At 47.9% G+C, this 22915-nt stretch overlaps 1 protein-coding gene across 1 annotated transcript in view; it reads right to left on the reverse strand.

The window, feature by feature from the left end:
* The window catches only part of LOC106576640 (ras-related protein Rap-1b), a 118422-nt gene that overhangs the window by 3430 nt on the left and 92077 nt on the right, over positions 1-22915 (reverse strand). The window contains 3 exon segments of the mRNA XM_045722399.1: positions 7393-7536; positions 15711-15851; positions 21014-21070. Coding sequence (XP_045578355.1) covers positions 7393-7536; positions 15711-15851; positions 21014-21070 — 342 coding nt within the window.

The following is a 22915-nucleotide window of genomic DNA, read 5'->3' on the forward strand; positions in this document are numbered from 1 at the left end:
AAGCTGTATGACTAGGGGTAACCGACAAAGCTGTATGACTAGGGGTAACATACAAAGCTGTATGACTAGGGGTAACATACAAAGCTGTATGACTAGGGGTAACAGACAAAGCTGTATGACTAGGGGTAACAGACAAAGCTGTATGACTAGGGGTAACATACAAAGCTGTATGACTAGGGGTAACAGACAAAGCTGTATGACTAGGGGTAACAGACAAAGCTGTATGACTAGGGGTAACATACAAAGCTGTATGACTAGAGGTAACAGACAAAGCTGTATGACTAGGGGTAACATACAAAGCTGTATGACTAGGGGTAACAGACAAAGCTGTATGACTAGGGGTAACAGACAAAGCTGTATGACTAGGGGTAACATACAAAGCTGTATGACTAGGGGTAACAGACAAAGCTGTATGACTAGGGGTAACAGACAAAGCTGTATGACTAGGGGTAACATACAAAGCTGTATGACTAGGGGTAACATACAAAGCTGTATGACTAGGGGTAACATACAAAGCTGTATGACTAGGGGTAACAGACAAAGCTGTATGACTAGGGGTAACAGACAAAGCTGTATGACTAGGGGTAACAGACAAAGCTGTATGACTAGGGGTAACAGACAAAGCTGTATGACTAGGGGTAACCGACAAAGCTGTATGACTAGGGGTAACATACAAAGCTGTATGACTAGGGGTAACATACAAAGCTGTATGACTAGGGGTAACAGACAAAGCTGTATGACTAGGGGTAACAGACAAAGCTGTATGACTAGGGGTAACAGACAAAGCTGTATGACTAGGGGTAACAGACAAAGCTGTATGACTAGGGGTAACATACAAAGCTGTATGACTAGGGGTAACAGACAAAGCTGTATGACTAGGGGTAACATACAAAGCTGTATGACTAGGGGTAACAGACAAAGCTGTATGACTAGGGGTAACAGACAAAGCTGTATGACTAGGGGTAACATACAAAGCTGTATGACTAGGGGTAACATACAAAGCTGTATGACTAGGGGTAACAAACAAAGCTGTATGACTAGGGGTAACAGACAAAGCTGTATGACTAGAGGTAACAGACAAAGCTGTATGACTAGGGGTAACAAACAAAGCTGTATGACTAGGGGTAACAGACAAAGCTGTATGACTAGAGGTAACAGACAAAGCTGTATGACTAGGGGTAACAGACAAAGCTGTATGACTAGGGGTAACAGACAAAGCTGTATGACTAGGGGTAATTGTAGTTGTCTCTGTCTACTCCCAGAGTGTTACATAACTCACATACACACACCACATCACATCCATTTGGAGCAGACAGCCTCCTGTCCTGAATCTGCACTCTTTGGACATAAAACAAACCCCTTGGACATAATCAATGGTTACAGCTCGAGCCAATTGCATAATTATAGTGATTAAACCAATATCAATCAGGTGTGAGAGAGAGAGAGAGAGAGAGAGAGAGAGAGAGAGAGAGAGAGAGAGAGAGAGAGAGAGAGAGAGAGAGATCATGCCAAGAGACAAGGATACATCTTAGGCTGGTATTACCCATAAAGCCCATTTCCTGTTGACAATGACATCTCTCTAATGGAGCCAGCTCGTTGTCAATGACACTGGTTGTGGATCAACCAAAGACCTACAGTCTCTATTAGAAGTGAGTCATCTCCATTAGAATGGGGTCCTCTCCATTAGAAGTGAGTCCTCTCCATTAGAATGGGGTCCTCTCCATTAGAATGGGGTCCTCTCCATTAGAAGTGAGTCCTCTCCATTAGAATGGGGTCCTCTCCATTAGAAGTGAGTCCTCTCCATTAGAATGGGGTCCTCTCCATTAGAAGTGAGTCCTCTCCATTAGAATGGGGTCCTCTCCATTAGAATGGGGTCCTCTCCATTAGAATGGAGTTCTCTCCATTAGAATGGGGTCCTCTCCATTAGAATGGGGTCCTCTCCATTAGAATGGGGTCCTCTCCATTAGAATGGGGTCCTCTCCATTAGAATGGGGTCCTCTCCATTAGAATGGGGTCCTCTCCATTAGAATGGGGTCCTCCCCATTAGAATGGAGTCCTCTCCATTAGAATGGGTCATATCTATTAGAATGGATAATCTCTATCACCACCTAAACCAAGAGCATTGCTCAGACCAGCTAGAGACTGAAGCTTAATGGGATAACCGGTTAATAGTAGTGTAACTCCCCAGGGGTCAGGAGTCAACCCACATTAAACCTGGTTTATAGTGGTATAACGGGTCAGGGGTCAACCCACATTAAACCCCACTGACTGACCTCACAGCTACTGTAGCCTATCACAGTGGTGAATGAGTGAATAAATGAATAAGGCGTGGGCGCAGGAAAGTGCTGCCTGGGCTAGTGGACTCTTGACTCAGAGCAAAACAGGGTTTGGCCTTTGTTGATGCTGAGACATGAAGCCCAATGTCATCTCTTCATTATCTAAGCCCAACGGCATCTCTTCATCATCCAACTATATACGCACTATACAGTCGTGGCCAAAAGTTTTGAGAATGACACAAATATACATTTTCACAAAGTCTGCTGCCTCAGTTTGTATGATGGCAATTTACATATCCTCCAGAATGTTATGAAGAGTGATCAGATGAATGCAATTAATTGGAAAGTCCCTCTTTGCCATGCAAATGAACTGAATCCCAAACAAACATTTCCACTGCATTTCAGCTTTGCCACAAAAGGACCAGCTGAAATCATGTCAGTGATTCTCTCGTTAACATAGGTGCGAGTGTTGATGAGGACAAGGCTGGAGATCACTCTGTCATGCTGATTGAGTTCGAATAACAGATTGGAAGCTTCAAAAGGAGGGTGGTGCTTGGAATCATTGTTCTTCCTCGGTCAAGCATGGTTACCTGGAAACACGCGCCGTCATCATTGCTTTGCACAAAAAGGCTTCACAGGCAAGGATATTGCTGCCAGTAAGATTGCACCTAAATCAACCATTTATCGGATCATCAACAACTTCAAGGAGAGCGGTTCAATTGTTGTGAAGAAGGCTTCAGGGCGCCCAAGAAAGTCCAGCAAGCGCCAGGACCGTCTCTTAAATTTGATTCAGCTGCGGGATCGGGGCACCACCAGTACAGAGCTTGCTCAGGAATGGCAGCAGGCAGCTGTGAGTGCATCTGCACGCACAGTGAGGTGAAGACTTTTGGAGGATGGCCTGGTGTCAAGAAGGGCAGCAAAGAAGCCACTTCTCTCCAGGAAAAACATCAGGGACAGACTGATATTGACAGACTGATATTCTGCAAAAGGTACAGGGATTGGACTGGGGTAAAAGTCATTTTCTCTGATGAATCTCCTTTCCGATTGTTTGGGGCATCCGGGAAAAAAAAGCTTGTCCGGAGAAGACAAGGTGAGCGCTACCATCAGTCCCATGTCATGCCAACAGGAAGCATCCTGAGACCATTCATGTGTGGGGTTGCTTCACAGCCAAGGGAATGCGCTCACTCACAATTTTGCCTAAGAACACAGCCATGAATAAAGAATGGTACCAACACATCCTCCGAGAGCAACTTCTCCCAACCATCCAGGAATAGTTTGGTAACGAACAATGCCTTTTCCAGCATGATGGAACATCTTGCCATAAGGAAAAAGTGATAACTAAGTGGCTCGGGAAACAAAACATTGATATTTTGGGTCCATGGCCAGGAAACTCCCCAGACCTTAATCCCATTGAGAACTTGTGGTCAATCCTCAAGAGGCGGGTGGACAAACAAAAACCCACAAATTCTGACAAACTCCAAGCATTGATTATGCAAGAATGGGCTGCCATCAGTCAGGATGTGGCCCAGAAGTTAATTGACAGCATGCCAGGGCGGATTGCAGAGGTCTTGAAAGAGAAGGGTGAACACTGCAAATATTGACTTTGCATCAACTTCATGTAATTGTCAATAAAGTCAATGACACTTATGAAATGCTTGTAATTATACTTCAGTATTCCATAGTAACATCTGACAAAGATATCTAAATACACTAAGCAGCAAACTTTGTGGAAATTAATATTTGTGTCATTCTCAAAACTTTTGGCCACAACTGTACACACATACTTAGTACTGTAGATATGTGGTAGTGGTGGAGTAGGGGCCTGAAGGCACACAGTTTGTGGTGAAATCTGTGAATGTATTGTAATGTTTTTTAAATTGTATAAACTGCCTTAATTTTGCTGGACCCCAGGAAGACTAGCTGCAGCTTTGGCAGGAACTAATGGGGATCCATAATAAACCCCAGGAAGAATAGCTGCTGCCTTGGCAGGAACTAATGGGATCCATAATAAATACAAATACAAAGGCTTGCTGCTGATTCTGAGACATTAAGCCCAATGCCATGCCATGCCACCTCACGTCAATCGTAAATCTTACGCAGCAGAGAACCTGGTCTTCAGTACCAACCAAAAGGAATGCCTTTGTCCTACAGGAAACTTTTACTGTCAAAACTATATCATTACAAAAAAAGTAAATATTGGAACAATTATTTCTAAGATAGGAATGATAAGAATGGTCAGTGGGGATCTAAAGAATAATCATGTCATATTGTTGATCATTTTGTGATGTTATTAAAAACGGTATCAACCAAATAGTGTAATTTAGGAAGGAAACCCCCCATTTGGCTGTTAAGTTTTTATCCAATATGATGTTAATACAATATTATGAACGATGAAACTATTTTTGTTAAGATAGGAATGTGATTTTAGTTTTCAAACGAGATCATAGCTTTTATGTCCCTTGCGCATTAAACTAAGCCACGCTTCCGAATGAGGTCAGAAGAGCGTGTCAGTGTGATGGCACCGCCCTTTTCGACCTGAGTGTTTCAAAGGACTCGCTAAGAATTAACATGCGGACTAGCAGACGTGGCTACACGTTGAAATGGTAGGAAAAACTCACTAGACCAAAAACATTGACAGTCTGCAGCTGTGCATGTAAAGGGTTCTAGAACTTTGACTAAAGATACGAGGTGGGAAGGAAGAAAATCCCATCTCAGACAATCAACGAGTATCTGTTCTATTTGAACACTCCACTATAATGACCAAAACTAAGAAGGACATTGTGACCTCTGATGGACAACCAGAGCATTACACCCATGGAGCCATTCCCCATGGAAGGATCGATTGGTTTCAACAGACAGACGACAGATAAAAGACATCTACATGTAAATACATTGCATTTCTTACCCAAATGGGAGGCGGCTTGTGTGGTAATATGGTTACTGTGAGCGTAGTTACCAAATGTACCATAAGTGTCCCCACCCCCTTTTTCCCTATTGTCCACACCCCCTCTCCCTCTTGTCCCCGCCCCTTCTTCCTATTGTCCCTGCCCCTTCTCCATCTATTGCCATGCCCCCTTCTCCCTATTGTCCCAACCCCTCTCCCCACCCCCTTCTCACTCGCTCTATTGTCTCCACCCCCTTCTCCCTCTTGTCTCCGCCCCCTTCTCCCTCTATTGTCCCCGCCCCCTTCTCCCTCTATTGTCCCCGCCCCTTCACCCTCTATTGTCCCCACCCCCTTCACCCTCTATTCTCCCCGCCCCCTTCACCCTCTATTGCCCCCGCCACCCTCTCTCTCTATTGTCCCCACCCCTCCCGCTCTCTCTATTGTCCCCGCCCCCTCTCTTTCTATTGTCCCCACCCCCTTCTCCCTATCCATTGTGTAACAAGCCGTAATATCTTGTAAGTCCACTAGGGACTTTTGTCTCATGTAACTGTGTATTCTGTGTTATTATTTAGTTAGTTAGTAAATAAATAATTCAATCAATTTGTGTCGAACTGAATAATCAGAAAAGGCTGGAGTTCTTGCGGATTCCAGAAGTCTGGGACGTTCAGAATGAGACTGATATGAGGTAGTGATTAATAAGTGACTTCTCGATATAGAACATATCTTTTAGAGTTGAATTCGGAGACGGTATATATTCCGTGGTGCCCCAAATCCTAATGAGTTAATTGTTACATGATTCATTTAAATCGGTAACAATTAAACATAGTTAGTTATTGATAAATAACCGTCATCCCATTAATCAAAGTCACGTCACGATAGTAGATTGCTGAGGGAAAAATAATCAATTGAATCAATTTTATAATAAGGCTGTAACGTAACAAAATGTGGAAAAAGTCAAGGGGTCTGAAAACTTTCCGAATGCACTGTATCTTGATGGAGCAAAACACAGGGTTGTTGACTGAAGTAGACTGCCTGACGTGTGTGTGTGTGTGTGTGTGTGTGTGTGTGTGTGTGTGTGTGTGTGTTTGACTAGATGTTGGAAAGTGATTTCAATGTTCAATGTGTACAGAGAGGGTGAGGCTGCTATTTGTTTGTTTATATGTGTGTGTGTGTGTGTGTGTGTGTGTGTGTGTGTGTGTGTGTGTGTGTGTGTATAGAGGTGACGCAGGCCAGATGAGGGGACGTCGCTGGCTGGTAGCCTCTGGTGGTCCTGGGCAGCTGGACGCACGCACACACACACAAACAAAAACACACACACACACACAAACAAAAACACACACACACACACACACACACACAAAACACACACACACACACACAAAAACACACACACACAAACAAAAACACACACACGCACAGAAACAAAAACACACACACACACACACACAGCACCATTGTGTGACTCAGGAGATAGGGTGACATCAGAGTCAGTTCTAAACACAGTGGGACCAGAAGGAAGGAAGGTTCAGCTCCAAGGACAGTTAGCATACTGATTAACCTCAGACTAAATATCCCACACTACTACTGACAGCAACAACCCAGTTTATTCCTATCAGTGTCTGTTCATAGGAGGTACAGAACTTGTTGATGTGGGTACTGATGCAGGGTGTATGTGGGGGTACTGATGCAGGGTGTATGTGGGGGTACTGATGCAGGGTGTATGTGGGTACTGATGCAGGGTGTGTGTGGGTACTGATGCAGGGTGTGTGGGTACTGATGCAGGGTGTGTGTGGGTACTGATGCAGGGTGTGTGTGGGTACTGATGCAGGGTGTGTGTGTACTGATGCAGGGTGTGTATGGGTACTGATGCAGGGTGTGTGTGGGTACTGATGCAGGGTGTGTGGGTACTGATGCAGGGTGTGTAGGTACTGATGCAGGGTGTGTGTGGGTACTGATGCAGGGTGTGTGTGGGTACTGATGCAGGGTGTGTGTGGGTACTGACGCAGGGTGTGTGGGTACTGATGCAGGATGTGTGGGTACTGATGCAGGGTGTGTAGGTACTGATGCAGGGTGTGTGTGGGTACTGATGCAGGGTGTGTGTGGGTACTGATGCAGGGTGTGTGTGTACTGATGCAGGGTGTGTGGGTACTGATGCAGGGTGTGTGTGTACTGATGCAGGGTGTGTGTGGGTACTGATGCAGGGTGTGTGAGGTGTGTGTGTGTTGTACTCACCTCGTTGACGTTGATCTTGGACTTTGCAGAGGACTCCAGGAAAGCACAGCTGCTCCACTGTCTGGCCAGGTTCTGGCCCTGTTCCTTCCCCACAACACGCTCATCCTCCAGATCACATTTATTACCCACCAGAATCATCGGAACCTGGAGAGGAGAGGAGGGGGAGGGAGGAGGAGGGGAGTAAAGAAAGAGTGGAATCAGGGGAGAGAGGGAGAGACCGGAGAGAGGCAAGGAGATGGAGAGGCAGAGAGACAGAGAAAGGGGGAGAGAGGGAGAGACAGGAGAGAGGCAAGGAGATGGAGAGGCAGAGAGACAGAGAAAGGGGGAGAGAGGGAGAGACAGGAGAGAGGCAGGGAGATAGAGAGACAGAGAAAGGGGGAGAGAGGGAGAGAGGCAGGGAGATAGAGAGGCAGGGAGACAGAGAAAGGGGGAGAGAGGGAGAGACAGGAGAGAGGCAGGGAGATGGAGAGGCAGAGAAAGGGGGAGAGAGGGAGAGACAGGAGAGAGGCAGGGAGATGGAGAGGCAGAGAAAGAGGGAGAGAGAAATGTAAAAAAGAGTAGAGACAGGAAAGAGAGAGGGAGATAATATAGGGAGGGGGGGAGAGAGAAGTTTTATATTATTCTAGGTCACATGAAACACTTTGATAGGTATGAAGGGTTTTTGCTATGTTGTTGAATTCATAGGCTCTATAGAAAATTACTTTTTCCACAAGCTCAGCTGAGTTAGTATCCTCTCCTGGTTTACTGTAGAGAGAGAGAGAGAGGAATGAAATGAAACACACAGCTGAGTTAGTATCCTCTCCTGGTTTACTGTAGAGAGAGAGAGAGGAATGAAATGAAACACACAGCTGAGTTAGTATCCTCTCCTGGTTTACTGTAGAGAGAGAGAGAGGAATGAAATGAAACACACAGCTGAGTTAGTATCCTCTCCTGGTTTACTGTAGAGAGAGAGAGGAATGAAATGAAACACACAGCTGAGTTAGTATCCTCTCCTGGTTTACTGTAGAGAGAGAGAGAGGAATGAAATGAAACACACAGCTGAGTTAGTATCCTCTCCTGGTTTACTGTAGAGAGAGAGAGAGAGGAATGAAATGAAACACACAGCTGAGTTAGTATCCTCTCCTGGTTTACTGTAGAGAGAGAGAGAGAGGAATGAAATGAAACACACAGCTGAGTTAGTATCCTCTCCTGGTTTACTGTAGAGAGAGAGAGAGGAATGAAATGAAACACACAGCTGAGTTAGTATCCTCTCCTGGTTTACTGTAGAGAGAGAGAGAGAATGAAATGAAACACACAGCTGAGTTAGTATCCTCTCCTGGTTTACTGTAGAGAGAGAGAGAGAGGAATGAAATGAAACACACAGCTGAGTTAGTATCCTCTCCTGGTTTACTGTAGAGAGAGAGAGAGAGGAATGAAATGAAACACACAGCTGAGTTAGTATCCTCTCCTGGTTTACTGTAGAGAGAGAGAGAGGAATGAAATGAAACACACAGCTGAGTTAGTATCCTCTCCTGGTTTACTGTAGAGAGAGAGAGAGAGGAATGAAATGAAACACACAGCTGAGTTAGTATCCTCTCCTGGTTTACTGTAGAGAGAGAGAGAGAGGAATGAAATGAAACACACAGCTGAGTTAGTATCCTCTCCTGGTTTACTGTAGAGAGAGAGAGAGAGGGAATGAAATGAAACACACAGCTGAGTTAGTATCCTCTCCTGGTTTACTGTAGAGAGAGAGAGAGAGGAATGAAATGAAACACACAGCTGAGTTAGTATCCTCTCCTGGTTTACTGTAGAGAGAGAGAGAGAGAGGAATGAAATGAAACACACAGCTGAGTTAGTATCCTCTCCTGGTTTACTGTAGAGAGAGAGAGAGGAATGAAATGAAACACACAGCTGAGTTAGTATCCTCTCCTGGTTTACTGTAGAGAGAGAGAGAGGAATGAAATGAAACACACAGCTGAGTTAGTATCCTCTCCTGGTTTACTGTAGAGAGAGAGAGAGGAATGAAATGAAACACACAGCTGAGTTAGTATCCTCTCCTGGTTTACTGTAGAGAGAGAGAGAGAGGAATGAAATGAAACACACAGCTGAGTTAGTATCCTCTCCTGGTTTACTGTAGAGAGAGAGAGAGGAATGAAATGAAACACACAGCTGAGTTAGTATCCTCTCCTGGTTTACTGTAGAGAGAGAGAGAGGAATGAAATGAAACACACAGCTGAGTTAGTATCCTCTCCTGGTTTACTGTAGAGAGAGAGAGGAATGAAATGAAACACACAGCTGAGTTAGTATCCTCTCCTGGTTTACTGTAGAGAGAGAGAGAGAGGAATGAAATGAAACACACAGCTGAGTTAGTATCCTCTCCTGGTTTACTGTAGAGAGAGAGAGAGAGGAATGAAATGAAACACACAGGGAGGTCTGTAACCTCCCTCTAGTCTCTAGACATGGAGAGTTGGTCTGTAACCTCCCTCTAGTCTCTAGACATGGAGAGTTGGTCTGTAGTGGTCTAGTCTCTAGAGATGGAGAGTTGGTCTGTAGTGGTCTAGTCTCTAGACATGGAGAGTTGGTCTGTAGCCTCCCTCTAGTCTCTAGACATGGAGAGTTGGTCTGTAGTGGTCTAGTCTCTAGACATGGAGAGTTGGTCTGTAACCTCCCTCTAGTCTCTAGACATGGAGAGTTGGTCTGTAGTGGTCTAGTCTCTAGACATGGAGAGTTGGTCTGTAGCCTCCCTCTAGTCTCTAGACATGGAGAGTTGGTCTGTAGTGGTCTAGTCTCTAGACATGGAGAGTTGGTCTGTAACCTCCCTCTAGTCTCTAGACATGGAGAGTTGGTCTGTAGCCTCCCTCTAGTCTCTAGACATGGAGAGTTGGTCTGTAACCTCCCTCTAGTCTCTAGACATGGAGAGTTGGTCTGTAGTGGTCTAGTCTCTAGACATGGAGAGTTGGTCTGTAGTGGTCTAGTCTCTAGACATGGAGAGTTGGTCTGTAACCTCCCTCTAGTCTCTAGACATGGAGAGTTGGTCTGTAGCCTCCCTCTAGTCTCTAGACATGGAGAGTTGGTCTGTAGTGGTCTAGTCTCTAGACATGGAGAGTTGGTCTGTAGTGGTCTAGTCTCTAGACATGGAGAGTTGGTCTGTAGCCTCCCTCTAGTCTCTAGACATGGAGAGTTGGTCTGTAACCTCCCTCTAGTCTCTAGACATGGAGAGTTGGTCTGTAGCCTCCCTCTAGTCTCTAGACATGGAGAGTTGGTCTGTAGCCTCCCTCTAGTCTCTAGACATGGAGAGTTGGTCTGTAGCCTCCCTCTAGTCTCTAGACATGGAGAGTTGGTCTGTAGCATCCCTCTAGTCTCTAGACATGGAGAGTTGGTCTGTAGTGGTCTAGTCTCTAGACATGGAGAGTTGGTCTGTAGCCTCCCTCTAGTCTCTAGACATGGAGAGTTGGTCTGTAGCCTCCCTCTAGTCTCTAGACATGGAGAGTTGGTCTGTAACCTCCCTCTAGTCTGTAGACATGGAGAGTTGGTCTGTAGTGGTCTAGTCTCTAGACATGGAGAGTTGGTCTGTAGTGGTCTAGTCTCTAGAGATGGAGAGTTGGTCTGTAGTGGTCTAGTCTCTAGACATGGAGAGTTGGTCTGTAGCCTCCCTCTAGTCTCTAGACATGGAGAGTTGGTCTGTAGCCTCCCTCTAGTCTCTAGACATGGAGAGTTGGTCTGTAGTGGTCTAGTCTCTAGACATGGAGAGTTGGTCTGTAACCTCCCTCTAGTCTCTAGACATGGAGAGTTGGTCTGTAGTGGTCTAGTCTCTAGACATGGAGAGTTGGTCTGTAGTGGTCTAGTCTCTAGACATGGAGAGTTGGTCTGTAGTGGTCTAGTCTCTAGACATGGAGAGTTGGTCTGTAGCCTCCCTCTAGTCTCTAGACATGGAGAGTTGGTCTGTAGCCTCCCTCTAGTCTCTAGACATGGAGAGATGGTCTGTAACCTCCCTCTAGTCTCTAGACATGGAGAGTTGGTCTGTAACCTCCCTCTAGTCTCTAGACATGGAGAGTTGGTCTGTAGCCTCCCTCTAGTCTCTAGACATGGAGAGTTGGTCTGTAGTGGTCTAGTCTCTAGACATGGAGAGTTGGTCTGTAGTGGTCTAGTCTCTAGACATGGAGAGTTGGTCTGTAGCCTCCCTCTAGTCTCTAGACATGGAGAGTTGGTCTGTAACCTCCCTCTAGTCTCTAGACATGGAGAGTTGGTCTGTAACCTCCCTCTAGTCTCTAGACATGGAGAGTTGGTCTGTAACCTCCCTCTAGTCTCTAGACATGGAGAGTTGGTCTGTAACCTCCCTCTAGTCTCTAGACATGGAGAGTTGGTCTGTAGTGGTCTAGTCTCTAGACATGGAGAGTTGGTCTGTAGTGGTCTAGTCTCTAGACATGGAGAGTTGGTCTGTAGTGGTCTAGTCTCTAGACATGGAGAGTTGGTCTGTAGTGGTCTAGTCTCTAGACATGGAGAGTTGGTCTGTAGCCTCCCTCTAGTCTCTAGACATGGAGAGTTGGTCTGTAGTGGTCTAGTCTCTAGACATGGAGAGTTGGTCTGTAACCTCCCTCTAGTCTCTAGACATGGAGAGTTGGTCTGTAGTGGTCTAGTCTCTAGACATGGAGAGTTGGTCTGTAGTGGTCTAGTCTCTAGACATGGAGAGTTGGTCTGTAGTGGCTCTAGTCTCTAGACATGGAGAGTTGGTCTGTAGCCTCCCTCTAGTCTCTAGACATGGAGAGTTGGTCTGTAGTGGTCTAGTCTCTAGACATGGAGAGTTGGTCTGTAACCTCCCTCTAGTCTCTAGACATGGAGAGTTGGTCTGTAACCTCCCTCTAGTCTCTAGACATGGAGAGTTGGTCTGTAGCCTCCCTCTAGTCTCTAGACATGGAGAGTTGGTCTGTAGTGGTCTAGTCTCTAGACATGGAGAGTTGGTCTGTAGCCTCCCTCTAGTCTCTAGACATGGAGAGTTGGTCTGTAGTCGTCTAGTCTCTAGACATGGAGAGTTGGTCTGTAACCTCCCTCTAGTCTCTAGACATGGAGAGTTGGTCTGTAGTGGTCTAGTCTCTAGACATGGAGAGTTGGTCTGTAGTGGTCTAGTCTCTAGACATGGAGAGTTGGTCTGTAGCCTCCCTCTAGTCTCTAGACATGGAGAGTTGGTCTGTAACCTCCCTCTAGTCTCTAGACATGGAGAGTTGGTCTGTAGCCTCCCTCTAGTCTCTAGACATGGAGAGTTGGTCTGTAGTGGTCTAGTCTCTAGACATGGAGAGTTGGTCTGTAGTGGTCTAGTCTCTAGACATGGAGAGTTGGTCTGTAGCCTCCCTCTAGTCTCTAGACATGGAGAGTTGGTCTGTAGTGGTCTAGTCTCTAGACATGGAGAGTTGGTCTGTAGCCTCCCTCTAGTCTCTAGACATGGAGAGTTGGTCTGTAGTGGTCTAGTCTCTAGACATGGAGAGTTGGTCTGTAACCTCCCTCTAGTCTCTAGACATGGAGAGTTGGTCTGTAGCCTCCCTCTAGTCTCTAGACATGGAGAGTTGGTCTGTAACCTCCCTCTAGTCTCTAGACATGGAGAGTTGGTCTGTAGTGGTCTAGTCTCTAGACATGGAGAGTTGGTCTGTAGTGGTCTAGTCTCTAGACATGGAGAGTTGGTCTGTAACCTCCCTCTAGTCTCTAGACATGGAGAGTTGGTCTGTAGCCTCCCTCTAGTCTCTAGACATGGAGAGTTGGTCTGTAGCTGGTCTAGTCTCTAGACATGGAGAGTTGGTCTGTAGTGGTCTAGTCTCTAGACATGGAGAGTTGGTCTGTAGCCTCCCTCTAGTCTCTAGACATGGAGAGTTGGTCTGTAACCTCCCTCTAGTCTCTAGACATGGAGAGTTGGTCTGTAGCCTCCCTCTAGTCTCTAGACATGGAGAGTTGGTCTGTAGTGGTCTAGTCTCTAGACATGGAGAGTTGGTCTGTAGCCTCCCTCTAGTCTCTAGACATGGAGAGTTGGTCTGTAGCATCCCTCTAGTCTCTAGACATGGAGAGTTGGTCTGTAGCCTCCCTCTAGTCTCTAGACATGGAGAGTTGGTCTGTAGCCTCCCTCTAGTCTCTAGACATGGAGAGTTGGTCTGTAGCCTCCCTCTAGTCTCTAGACATGGAGAGTTGGTCTGTAGCCTCCCTCTAGTCTCTAGACATGGAGAGTTGGTCTGTAGTGGTCTAGTCTCTAGACATGGAGAGTTGGTCTGTAACCTCCCTCTAGTCTCTAGACATGGAGAGTTGGTCTGTAGTGGTCTAGTCTCTAGACATGGAGAGTTGGTCTGTAACCTCCCTCTAGTCTCTAGACATGGAGAGTTGGTCTGTAGCCTCCCTCTAGTCTCTAGACATGGAGAGTTGGTCTGTAGCCTCCCTCTAGTCTCTAGACATGGAGAGTTGGTCTGTAGTTCTAGTCTCTAGACATGGAGAGTTGGTCTGTAACCTCCCTCTAGTCTCTAGACATGGAGAGTTGGTCTGTAGCCTCCCTCTAGTCTCTAGACATGGAGAGTTGGTCTGTAACCTCCCTCTAGTCTCTAGACATGGAGAGTTGGTCTGTAACCTCCCTCTAGTCTCTAGACATGGAGAGTTGGTCTCTAACCTCCCTCTAGTCTCTAGACATGGAGAGTTGGTCTGTAGTGGTCTAGTCTCTAGACATGGAGAGTTGGTCTGTAGCCTCCCTCTAGTCTCTAGACATGGAGAGTTGGTCTGTAGCCTCCCTCTAGTCTCTAGACATGGAGAGTTGGTCTGTAGTGGTCTAGTCTCTAGACATGGAGAGTTGGTCTGTAGTGGTCTAGTCTCTAGACATGGAGAGTTGGTCTGTAACCTCCCTCTAGTCTCTAGACATGGAGAGTTGGTCTGTAACCTCCCTCTAGTCTCTAGACATGGAGAGTTGGTCTGTAACCTCCCTCTAGTCTCTAGACATGGAGAGTTGGTCTGTAACCTCCCTCTAGTCTCTAGACATGGAGAGTTGGTCTGTAGCCTCCCTCTAGTCTCTAGACATGGAGAGTTGGTCTGTAGTGGTCTAGTCTCTAGACATGGAGAGTTGGTCTGTAGTGGTCTAGGAAAGCACGCCCAAGGCCACTTCCTGTGTAACTGCGTTTTAACCCCGTGTGACCCGGCCTGAAGCCCAGGCATTCTGCATCAAGGTGTACATGTATGGGCAGGAACACACACATTCCATCTTCCCAAGGTAGCAGAATGCCATCTCCCCAAGGTAGAGGAATTCCATCTTCCCAAGGTAGCAGAATGCCATCTCCCCAAGGTAGAGGAATTCCATCTTCCCAAGGTAGAACAATTCCATCTCCCAAGGTAGAAGAATGCCATCTCCCCAAGGTAGAATGATGCCATCTCCCCAAGGTAGAAGTATGCCATCTCCCCAAGGTAGAAGAATTCCATCTTCCCAAGGTAGTAGAATGCCATCTCCCCAAGGTAGAAGCCTTCCATCTCCCAAGGTAGAAGAATGCCATCTCCCCAAGGTAGAAGTATGCCATCTCCCCAAGGTAGAAGCCTTCCATCTCCCAAGGTAGAAGAATGCCATCTCCCCAAGGTAGAAGTATGCCATCTCCCCAAGGTAGAGGCATTCCATCATCCCAAGGTAGCAGAATGCCATCTCCCCAAGGTAGAAGCATTCCATCTTCCCAAGGTAGAGCATGCCATCTCCCCAAGGTAGAAGAATGCAATCTCCCCAAGGTAGAAGCCTTCCATCTCCCAAGGTAGCAGAATGCCATCTCCCCAAGGTAGAAGTATGCCATCTCCCCAAGGTAGAAGCATTCCATCTTCCCAAGGTAGTAGAATGCCATCTCCCCAAGGTAGAAGCCTTCCATCTCCCAAGGTAGAAGAATGCCATCTCCCCAAGGTAGAGGTATGCCATCTCCCCAAGGTAGAGGTATGCCATCTCCCCAAGGTAGAAGCCTTCCATCTCCCAAGGTAGAAGAATGCCATCTCCCCAAGGTAGAAGTATGCCATCTCCCCAAGGTAGAGGCTTCCATCTCCCCAAGGTAGAAGAATGCCATCTCCCCAAGGTAGAAGAATTCCATCTCCCCAAGGTAGAACAATTCCATCTTACCAAGGTAGCAGAATTCCATCTTACCAAGGTAGCAGCATTCCATCTGCCTAAGGTAGCAGCATGCCATCTGCTCTCCTAGGATCTCAGTGTATATGTGTGAGTGTAGTGTTGTGACTTTTTCTGTGTCTGTGTGTGTGTGTGTGTGTGTGTGTGTGTGTGTGTGTGTGTGTGTGTGTGTGTGTGTGTGTGTGTGTGTGTGTGTGTGTCATCCCTGCATGTGTGTGTGATAACTTACATCGTCAGTGTCTTTGACTCGGAGGATCTGTTCTCGTAGGTCTTGCAGATCGTTGAAGGTGGACTGGGCTGTGATGGAGTACACTAACGCAAAGCCCTGGCCATTCTTCATGTACAGATCTCTCATGGCTGTGAATTGTTCCTGTGGAGGAGAGAGAGACATACAGGAAGCTAAAGACTTGTCATTAGGGGTGATAACATGGGCAGGGATCCAATCTAAAGCCTGGTCATTACGCATGATAACATGGGCAAGGATCCAATCTAATGCCTGGTCATTACGCGTGATAACACGGGCAAGGATCCAATCTAATGCCTGGTCATTAGGGATGATAACACGGGCAAGGATCCAATCTAAAGCCTGGTCATTACGGGTGATAACATGGGCAAGGATCCAATCTAAAGCCTGGTCATTACGGGTGATAACATGGGCAAGGATCCAATCTAAAGCATGGTCATTAGGTGTGATAACATGGGCAAGGATCCAATCTAAAGCTTGGTCATTACGGCGTGATAACATGGGCAAGGATCCAATCTAAAGCTCTGTCATTTGATAACATGGGCAAGGATCCCAATCTAAAGCATGGTCATCAGGTGTGATAACATGGGCAAGGATCCCATCTATACGCTTGTCATTTGGGGTGATAACATGGGCAAGGATCCCATCTAATGCTCTGTCATGATAACATGGGCAAGGATCCCATCTAAAGCCTGGTCATCAGGGATGATAACATGGGCAAGGATCCCATCTAGAGCCTGGTCATTAGGGATGATAACATGGCAAGGATCCCATCTAGAGCCTGGTCATTAGGGATGATAACACGAGCAAGGATCCCATCTAGAGCCTGGTCATTAGGGATGTTAACACGGGCAAGGATCCAATCTAAAGCCTGGTCATTAGGGATGATAACATGGCAAGGATCCCATCTAGAGCCTGGTCATTAGGGATGATAACACGGGCAAGGATCCCATCTAGAGCCTGGTCATTAGGGATGATAACACGGGCAAGGATCCCATCTAGAGCCTGGTCATTAGGGATGATAACACGGGCAAGGATCCCATCTAGAGCCTGGTCATTAGGGATGATAACACGGGCAAGGATCCCATCTAGAGCCTGGTCATTAGGGATGATAACACGGGCAAGGATCCCATCTAGAGCCTGGTCATTAGGGATGATAACACGGGCAAGGATCCCATCTAGAGCCTGGTCATTAGGGATGATAACACGGGCAAGGATCCCATCTAGAGCCTGGTCATTAGGGATGATAACACGGGCAAGGATCCCATCTAGAGCCTGGTCATTAGGGATGATAACACGGGCAAGGATCCCATCTAGAGCCTGGTCATTAGGGATGATAACACGGGCAAGGATCCCATCTAAAGCCTGGTCATTAGGGATGATAACATGGCAAGGATCCCATCTAGAGCCTGGTCATTAGGGATGATAACACGGGCAAGGATCCCATCTAGAGCCTGGTCATTAGGGATGATAACACGGGCAAGGATCCCATCTAGAGCCTGGTCATTAGGGATGATAACACAGGCAAGGATCCATCCAATGCTTTTCTCTTTATCTTGTGTAAATATTTGCCTTGCCCTGCACACTTCCATCACCTGGCTTGGATGGGGTGAGCCTCAGTATCATTCCAACTGAGTTAACAAGAGCACAGTAGAGATACTGAAGACAGTGTGGAGGAGGAGGCTGATCACAGTAGAGATACTGAAGACAGTGTGGAGGAGGAGGAGGCTGATCACAGTAGAGATACTGAAGACAGTGTGGAGGAGGAGGAGGCTGATCACAGTAGAGATACTGAAGACAGTGTGGAGGAGGAGGAGGCTGATCACAGTAGAGATACTGAAGACAGTGTGGTGGAGGAGGAGGAGGCTGATCACAGTAGAGATACTGAAGACAGTGTGGTGGAGGAGGAGGCTGATCACAGTAGAGATACTGAAGACAGTGTGGAGGAGGAGGAGGCTGATCACAGTAGAGATACTGAAGACAGTGTGGTGGAGGAGGCTGATCACAGTAGAGATACTGAAGACAGTGTGGAGGAGGAGGAGGCTGATCACAGTAGAGATACTGAAGACAGTGTGGTGGAGAAGGAGGAGGCTGATCACAGTAGAGATACTGAAGACAGTGTGGTGGAGGAGGAGGCTGATCACAGTAGAGATACTGAAGACAGTGTGGTGGAGGAGGAGGCTGATCACAGTAGAGATACTGAAGACAGTGTGGTGGAGGAGGAGGCTGATCACAGTAGAGATACTGAAGACAGTGTGGTGGAGGAGGAGGAGGCTGATCACAGTAGAGATACTGAAGACAGTGTGGTGGAGGAGGAGGCTGATCACAGTAGAGATACTGAAGGCAGTGTGGTGGAGGAGGAGGAGGCTGATCACAGTAGAGATACTGAAGACAGTGTGGTGGAGGAGGAGGAGGCTGATCACAGTAGAGATACTGAAGACAGTGTGGTGGAGGAGGAGGAGGCTGATCACAGTAGAGATACTGAAGACAGTGTGGTGGAGGAGGAGGCTGATCACAGTAGAGATACTGAAGACAGTGTGGTGGAGGAGGAGGCTGATCACAGTAGAGATACTGAAGACAGTGTGGTGGAGGAGGAGGAGGCTGATCACAGTAGAGATACTGAAGACAGTGTGGTGGAGGAGGAGGAGGCTAAGGTGACTGTTTACACCACCGCTGCATCGCACTGCGTCACCATAATGAGGGGTAGCCACCGTCGTCGTTAAGGTGACTGTTTACACGGCAGAACCTCAAAGGCCATTAGGTGTTGTTAGAGACGACCGTGGCGGGGCGATAGGAGTGGGGGTGTGATGGTGGAGGTGTGATGGTGGAGGTGTGATGGTGGGGGTGTGATGGTGGGGGTGTGATGGTGAAGGTGGGTGTGATGGTGGAGGTGTGATGGTGGGGGTGTGATGGTGGAGGGGGTGTGATGGTGGAGGTGGGTGTGTGTGTGTGTTATTTGAACTGCAGACTAAAGGTGGTGTGTGCTTGCCATTCTCTGAGTGCAAAAGTAAAGCAAAGCCGTTTAACAAAACCAGAGGTCAGGTGACTCACACAGTCGTCTTTGCAATTCACAAGTGATATCTGTTGTCAGTACTGTTAAAACGGTGGTTAATAGCGTGAGAGTCAAACGCATCTGTTTCCAAACAGAGGAAACACATTTTAAAAAGGTCACATGACCTGAGTCCCAAACGGCACCTTATTCCCTATATAGTGCACTACTTTTGATAGAGAGCCATATGGGCCCTGGTCAGAAGTAGTGCACTATGTAGGGATTAGGGTGCCATAGCAACAGTGTTCCACTCATTGGGGGAAACACCAGCTGAGATTCTATCGGTATCTTTCTTTCATATTCACAGGAACATGATTTTGGCACTGACCCTTTCCTCCAGATTCAACTGGAATGACACGTTCTGATTCTGAGCTTGAATTTACAAATGCATTTCACAGATTTGTCATTTTGGTTTAAATAAGTTAACATCTTTTTTTTTGAGGGTATATTTAAAAGGAGTCGTGATAAGCGAATCTGTTTGTTTAGATTGGATTATGTTGTGTGAGAGGCGTTCTCTATCATTGCCAAGCCTCTGTTGTAAACAGTCACGGGGACTGAGAAACTGTCGTCCATCTTGGCTCTAACTCTGTGTGGTTGGAGCCAATCGGGTGCAGAGAGACCAAGGAAACCATTGGCCACCTGTCACCACCACAGAGAAGCACAGGGGGCTGTCTCTCTCTCGCTGTCTGTCTCTCTCTGTCTCCTCCATCCATCTCTCCTCAGCTAGCGGAAGAGGAAGGGGATTTGAGGAAGCAGCGAGAGCATCCTTATCCCTTTCCTCTTCCTTGTGTCATGGTAAATATGGTTCCCAGTGGAACTGTATGAATCTGAAGTAAGCATTTCTCAGTAAACCCCCATCTCGTATGTCTACCATAACCCCTCCCCTCCTCCTCCTGTAAGTCTACCATAACCCCTCCCCTCCTCCTCCTGTAAGTCTACCATAACTCCTCCTCCTCCTGTAAGTCTACCATAACCCCTCCCATCCTCCTCCTGTAAGTCTACCATAACCCCTCCCATCCTCCTCCTGTAAGTCTACCATAACCCCTCCTCCTCCTGTAAGTCTACCATAACCCCTCCTGTAAGTCTACCATAACCCCTCCTGTAAGTCTACCATAACCCCTCCTGTAAGTCTACCATAACCCCTCCTCCTCCTGTAAGTCTACCATAACTCCTCCTCCTCCTCCTGTAAGTCTACCATAACCCCTCCTCCTCCTGTAAGTCTACCATAACCCTTCCTCCTCCTGTAAGTCTACCATAACTCCTCCTCCTCCTGTAAGTCTACCATAACTCCTCCTCCTCCTGTAAGTCTACCATAACCCCTCCTCCTCCTGTAAGTCTACCATAACCCCTCCTCCTCCTGTAAGTCTATCATAACCCTTCCTCCTCCTGTAAGTCTACCATAACCCTTCCTCCTCCTGTAAGTCTACCATAACTCCTCCTCCTCCTGTAAGTCTACCATAACCCCTCCTCCTCCTGTAAGTCTACCATAACCCTTCTTCCTCCTGTAAGTCTACCATAACTCCTCCTCCTCCTGTAAGTCTACCATAACTCCTCCTCCTCCTGTAAGTCTACCATAACTCCTCCTGTAAGTCTACCATAACCCCTCCTGTAAGTCTACCATAACCCCTCCTCCTCCTGTAAGTCTACCATAACTCCTCCTCCTCCTGTAAGTCTACCATAACCCCTCCTCCTCCTGTAAGTCTACCATAACCCTTCCTCCTCCTGTAAGTCTACCATAACTCCTCCTCCTCCTGTAAGTCTACCATAACTCCTCCTCCTCCTGTAAGTCTACCATAACCCCTCCTCCTCCTGTAAGTCTACCATAACCCCTCCTCCTCCTGTAAGTCTACCATAACCCTTCCTCCTCCTGTAAGTCTACCATAACCCTTCCTCCTCCTGTAAGTCTACCATAACTCCTCCTCCTCCTGTAAGTCTACCATAACCCCTCCTCCTCCTGTAAGTCTACCATAACCCCTCCTCCTGTAAGTCTACCATAACTCCTTCTTCTCCTCCTCTAGGTCTACCATAACTCCTCCTCCTCCTGTAAGTCTACCATAACCCCTCCTCCTCCTGTAAGTCTACCATAACTCCTCCTCCTCCTGTAAGTCTACCATAACTCCTCCTCCTCCTGTAAGTCTACCATAACTCCTCCTCCTCCTGTAAGTCTACCATAACTCCTCCTGTAAGTCTACCATAACCCCTTCCCCCTCCTCCTCCAACCCTCCTGTAGGTCTCTTACCGTCCCTGCAGTGTCCAGAATCTCCAGCATACACTGCTGCCCGTCCACCTCCACTTGCTGCAGAGAGAGAGACAGAGAGAGAGAGACAGAGAGAGACAGACAGAGAGAGAGACAGAGAGAGAGAGAGAGAGACAGAGAGAGAGGCAGAGAGAGAGAGGCAGAGAGAGAGCCAGAGAGAGAGAGGCAGAGAGAGAGCCAGAGAGAGAGAGAGAGAGAGAGAGAGAGAGAGAGAGAGAGAGAGAGAGAGAGAGAGAGAGAGACAGAGAGAGACGAGACAGAGAGAGAGAGACCGAGAGAGACAGAGAGAAAGACAGAGACAGAGAGAGAGAGACCAAGAGAGACAGAGAGAGAGAGACAGAGAGAGAGAGACCGAGAGAGAGAGAGACAGACAGAGAGAAAGACAGAGACAGAGAGAGAGAGACCAAGAGAGACAGAGAGAGACAGAGAGAGAGAAAAAGGCATTATTAGAAGTACATCTGAAACAATTACATTCTCTTATCCCCCCTCCCTCCATCCCTCCACCTTGACCCAAAATCTCTCTCAGTGACTTCCAGGCCTGTGGTACTCCACTGTAATTACCCTCCTCCACCCCCGCTGGGCCCACACCTTTGTTCAGTCCATTACTTCCACCAGGCTCCTAATGGGGAGGGGGGGGGGGTCGTTCCATTTATGACCAACGAGAGGGGAAGCCTGCGGTGAGGCCGTTGGTTCAGCCACTGGACAGTGGGGACTCACTACAGATCTGACTGAGAAGGCTCTAGAACTGGACCATCTACAGCCTGGTCCCAGATCTGTTTGTAATCCGTCTTGCCAACTCTTACAGTCTCAATGAACATAGGGAGTCGACAAAAACAGATCTGGGACCAGGCTAAGACCACCTTGACCTCTGTACTGACACAGGGGGGAATTACTTTACTAGTCAGTCACTCTGATTACTGCTGATGTCACTGTCTGTCAACAGCATTAACCTCTAAAGGAAACAGCTGCACTGTAATGATGATCCTGGTCAAACAGACGGGATTTCCACTTCCTGTCTATGTTTCAGCTGCTCCCCTCCTCTCCTTTCTGTAGTAAGAACGTCTCAGCGCCTCCGTAACAGTCCCGTCTGTCTCAGCGCCTCCGTAACAGTCCCGTCTGTCTCAGCGCCTCCGTAACAGTCCCGTCTGTCTCAGCGCCTCCGTAACAGTCCCGTCTGTCTCACCGCCTCCGTAACAGTCCCGTCTGTCTCAGCGCCTCCGTAACAGTCCGTCTCAGCGCCTCTGTAACAGTCCCGTCTCAGCGCCTCTGTAACAGTCCCGTCCGTCTCAGCGCCTCCGTAACAGTCCCGTCTCAGCGCCTCCGTAACAGTCCCGTCCGTCTCAGCGCCTCCGTAACAGTCCCGTCCGTCTCAGCGCCTCCGTAACAGTCCCGTCCGTCTCAGCGCCTCCGTAACAGTCCCGTCCGTCTCAGCGCCTCCGTAACAGTCCCGTCTCAGCGCCTCCGTAACAGTCCCGTCCGTCTCAGCGCCTCCGTAACAGTCCCCGTCCGTCTCAGCGCCTCCGTAATAGTCCCGTCCGTCTCAGCGCCTCCGTAACAGTCCCGTCCGTCTCAGCGCCTCCGTAACAGTCCCCGTCCGTCTCAGCGCCTCCGTAACAGTCCCGTCCGTCTCAGCGCCTCCGTAACAGTCCCGTCTGTCTCAGCGCCTCCGTAACAGTCCCGTCTGTCTCAGCGCCTCCGTAACAGTCCCGTCCGTCTCAGCGCCTCCTTAACAGTCCCGTCCGTCTCAGCGCCTCCGTAACAGTCCCGTCTCAGCGCCTCCGTAACAGTCCCGTCTCAGCGCCTCCGTAACAGTCCCGTCCGTCTCAGCGCCTCCGTAACAGTCCCGTCCGTCTCAGCGCCTCCGTCACAGTCCCGTCCGTCTCA

Source organism: Salmo salar, chromosome ssa07 (genome assembly GCF_905237065.1).
Source record: "Salmo salar chromosome ssa07, Ssal_v3.1, whole genome shotgun sequence".
In the NCBI taxonomy this organism is placed as follows: Eukaryota; Metazoa; Chordata; class Actinopteri; order Salmoniformes; family Salmonidae; genus Salmo; species Salmo salar.